Genomic DNA, 4,527 nt, shown 5'->3' with positions numbered 1-4,527 from the left:
CTTCATTCCACGAGCTGACAGATGTCCCGCCAGTTCTCCAACTTCATTCAACGAGCTGACAGATGTCCCGCCAGTTCTCCAACTTCAATCCACGAACTGACAGTTCTCCCGCCAGTTCTCCAACTTCATCCCACGAGCTGACAGTTCTCCCGCCAGCTCTCCAACTTCATCCCATGATTGGACAGTTCTCCCGCCATTTCTCCAACTTCAACCCACGATTGGAATATTGGAGAACGAGGAAGTAACTATCAGCAATGCTACCTATAAAATCCAACCTTCGCCATTTTCCAGAACTACGCAATCGAGACTTGATCCCAAGCAATATCTTTGGGTACGTAGGCAACTTCAAAACCGAAGTCCAGTCTCATCTTTCCCCAATCACCATCTCCTTCACCATCTCCAAAAAACATTACTCACAACCCTCAACTGGTATGTTTTGGCAAATCTTCTCTGAAACATATTTGGCGGCCGTCGTGCTCCTACCCTCAACCACAAAACAAAAGTTACGTCAATGGCTTCTCGAAAAACAAACAACGGTGAAAGTATCCCTTTTACCGCACAAGTTCAGCATTCACCTTCTTCTGCTGCGAATTCATTTTCCAAGTCCGATGGTCCTCGGCCATCTGCGACTGAGAGAGTGGGTATTCACGTACCAGATCCATCAACTCAGGTAGACCGTCGTCTCCGACAATTGGAGAGCAAGAATAACAATCAAGAAACAAAGCGGTTTCGTCGGCTTCTCGAAGATGATTCAGCTCCACGGCAAAAGTGTTTGGGATCGTTTGAACATCGAAGCATCTCATCAAAAGACTCCGAAAGTACAAACTCCGCGCACTAAGAGAAACCGTATGAAGTCGCTAAACTACGAAGGCTTCGGCGCAAAACAAAATGTGCAACGCCGAAAGCCTACACTTTCCAAAGATGTAATCGTAGTTTAATCCACAAACTCTCTCGCCGACCTAGATGCAGACCACCCTGTGAGGGATCACCAACTCACAAAAGATCTCATGACAAAAACCGGTTTTGCCGATTCGAACCGTGCTAAGAGAGATCGGCAAAATATCCATATAGGTCGGCAAGATAGACTACCCAACCAACGAAAAACCAATGAAGTTCCTACCCCAAACTCTAGGAGGGGTAGGCAAGCTAGTGCAAGTCCTCGTCGCAATAGCAATATGCGCCGATCTCAACAGCAGCACTATTTACCAGGCAGTTCCAGTTCACAACCTAATCGCTCAAGTTGTAGTCCTAATCCAAGAGCTCATTGTCGGCCAAAGTATGTTGACAATGGTAGCGATGGAGATGGAGACTCACTTGCAACAGTCGAAAATGGTTACGACAGTCCAAAGACTCGTCCGTCCGTCTCCCGATGTTCACCATAGGAGAAGAAGGAACCGATCTCCACTACTGGCTCGGTCACCTTCACCTGCATGGACGGGTCGACGGGAACTCACTCCCCCTCCTCCGAAGAAATCTTGGCCAAAACGTCCACAGTTCGGTCGGGACCATCGCCGAGAGAATGTTCCATTTTCTCAACGACGTCTCCATGAGATGATCTTGAAGGTTGTTAATGATAAGGAGTCACGAAAACAAAATTGAAATCTCGCTATAGAAAGTGGTATCGATTCTCCTTTCTCTCTCGAATCCAAACAACCGTTCATCACAAGGACTTCAAGCGCCGAATTCAAAAGTATGATGAGATTGATGGAGATCCTTTGATGCATCTTGTTAATTACGAAACAAGATGATCTTATGGACTTTCGACGATGCTCTTCTTTGCAAGTTATTCCGGCCCACACTCATTGGAATTGAGTCGATGAGATGGTTTAACATGCTTCCGAAAGATCCATCCACAATTTTACCGATCCGCTTACAAGTTTGCCGAGCATTTTCGTCCTGGCCGGAAAGAACCAAACATATTGATTCTCTATTCAAGATAAACAACAAAAAAAAGAAGAAAAAGCTCGATAAAGTTTGTTGCGAGATTTCGAAAGCGGCCGTTGAAATCCCGGATGCATCCGATATTCTTGTCATTTATGCCTTCAAGGAAGGCATTAATTATGATAGGGGCGGCATTTACAACTCTATTGTAAAAAGACGTCCCAACAAATCGTTATGAACTTTTCTCTCGAACTCAACAGTTTATTCGAGTTGAGGATGATGCATCGCACGGGTTCACGAGAGATAGGGATCGAATAAGCAAGCCGCAGAACGAGTCAAAAATCGAAGTTTCAACAAACAACCGATCAAAAGTCCAAGAGTGATGGTAGGCCACAACAATGGAACGGCAAAGAACAAAAGAAACTTCCAGAGTTAAAGCTTACCGCCTCAACGAAGTACGGCTATCTATGAGAAGATTAAGGGAAAGAATATCTTATCTCCACCTTTTCCTCTCTCAAGATACCAAGGCTACACGTGACAAATCCACGTGGTGCAAATTTCACGATGATTTTGGTCATGAAACCCGAACAATGCCGATCTCTAAGGGTAGAATCCAAGGTTTGATCGAGAAGGGCATGCTCGGGATTATGTCTTTGGGTAAAACGAAACAAGCTTTAGTCGTTACCGCACACAATGTAATCAAAGTCGGTCATGCCAGAGTTGATTCAATGTCTAATACCCAGCGCAAGAATTTCAATCACTCCAAGATCACTGATCTCAGCCACCACTATGTTTATAGTGGATATGATTTTCTCCACGGAATGGGTAATCAAACTTATGAGGAAGGACCTCTCGTTGGGCGACAATGACGATAGGAGTGCACCATCCTCATTATGATGCCGTTGTAATACAAGCTTTTGTTGAAATTCACCGTGTGCAGAAAATCATGATCGATACAGGTAGTTCGGCAAGTGTGATCTACAAACGTTGTTACAAAGGACTCAACCTCCCCGATAAAATGATAGTTCCCGATCCAAATCCTATCATTGGCTTTCGATGGGATAGCAAAGAACATCGGTTGGTAGATGCTCTCTTCCTCGTGACATTAATGAACAAGGAAGTTACAATTGATTTTCTTCTCTTGGATTGTAACTCCTCCTACAATGTCATTCTGGGAAGAGATTGGATTCACTCAATGGGAGCTGTCGTTTCGACTTTCCATCGCTATCAAGTTCTGTGTGTGATGGTAGGGTATACAAAGTTCGGCGATCGATAGCGCTTTGAAGTGCCATGAGTCCGTATTCGAAGATTATAAAGATTCGGAAGTCAAGGGTAACACCATCCTAAATGTCGATGGGAAAAAGTAGCAATTACAGAATTCCATTGGCCGGGTAAACGCTATGGAGCAGCGTTTAGGTGGCCCCCGACCATCGATAGACTCCTCGAAGTACAGATCGGCAACAAAGAAGAAGAAACCACTTTTATTTCTGCGGAAATTTCCAAGAAAGAACAGGATAATCTCATTGAGCTTTTGAAGAAAAATTGCACGTGTTTGCGCGGGACGGTCGAACAAATGTACGGGATTGATCCTTCACTTGCATGTCACAGTGGATATCGACAAAACACAAAAGCCGGTCGTCGGAAAGCCTCGCCGAATGGCTCCGATCGAAAGTTCAAAGTGAAAGAAGAGATCGACAAACTTCTAAGTGTTAATTTTATTAGGCCCGTACTATATCCGAAATGGATATCAAATGTAGTAGCAAATCCTAAGAAAAATGGGAAACTTAGAATCGTGTTGATTTTACTCGATGTCAATAAAAAATGTCCCGTTTCACCCGTATCCTTTGCCTCGTATTTCTGAAATGGTTGATGCCACTTCGGGTTTAAACAATTTCTTTTATGGATGCCTCAATGGGATTTTATCAAATTGCATTAGCCGAAGATGAACAAGAACTTACAACTTTCATAACGCACCAAGGCTTATTTTGCTATAAAGGTAATGCCTTTCGGTCTAAAAAATGCACCGGCAACATATCAGAAATTCATTAATACATCATTTTCAGACTTCTTAGGCAAGTTTATGGAAGCTTATATTGACGATATGGTCATCAAGTCGCATGAAGAGTCATCACACCTTCATCACTTGCAAAAATATTTTGATCGGCTGATGCATATTCGAATGCGTCTAAATCCATCAAAATGCGCATTTGGATTAGCATCGGGAAAATTTCTTGGATATCTTATGACCAAACGAGGCATTGAAGCTAACCCTGATCAAATCCGTGCAATTACTGAAATGCCCTCGCCAAAAACCAAGAAGCAAATCCAGCAACTTACGGGTAGGATAGCCGCTTTGGGTAGATTTATCTCAAAATATTCAGATCGGCTCCACCCCTTTTTCCAAGCCATTAAAGGATCCCCAAAATGGACAGATGAGTGTGACGTAGCTTTTCAGAAAATGAAAGAATACCTAGTACAGCCACCAATTCTTGCTAGTCCGACCACCGGACAAACAATTGGCATCTATTTAGCAGCATCAGAAATAGCTGTGAGTGTCGTCTTATTCATTGATGATGAAAATGAACAACCAATTTTCTTCATAAGTAAGACCCTTACAGCTCCAGAAACAAGGTATTCACAGATTGA

The 4,527-nt window shown here is 43.4% G+C and overlaps 1 protein-coding gene across 1 annotated transcript; it reads left to right on the top strand.

The window, feature by feature from the left end:
* Positions 1-2,746: 2,746 nt before the first annotated feature.
* On the top strand, positions 2,747-3,157 carry LOC147475139 (uncharacterized). The gene has a single exon (XM_086585288.1). The coding sequence runs from the start codon at positions 2,747-2,749 to the stop codon at positions 3,155-3,157; it is 411 nt and encodes a 136-aa protein (XP_086441414.1).
* Positions 3,158-4,527: the final 1,370 nt, after the last annotated feature.

The sequence above is a fragment of the Coptis chinensis genome, chromosome 9 (assembly GCF_015680905.1).
Source record: "Coptis chinensis isolate HL-2020 chromosome 9, ASM1568090v1, whole genome shotgun sequence".
Classification (NCBI taxonomy): Eukaryota; Viridiplantae; Streptophyta; class Magnoliopsida; order Ranunculales; family Ranunculaceae; genus Coptis; species Coptis chinensis.
This window is presented reverse-complemented; position numbering and strand designations above follow the sequence as displayed.

Bases quoted from the DNA above. Each gene is read 5' to 3' on its own strand.
- LOC147475139 (XM_086585288.1), top strand. From the start codon at position 2,747: ATGACGATAGGAGTGCACCATCCTCATTATGATGCCGTTGTAATACAA.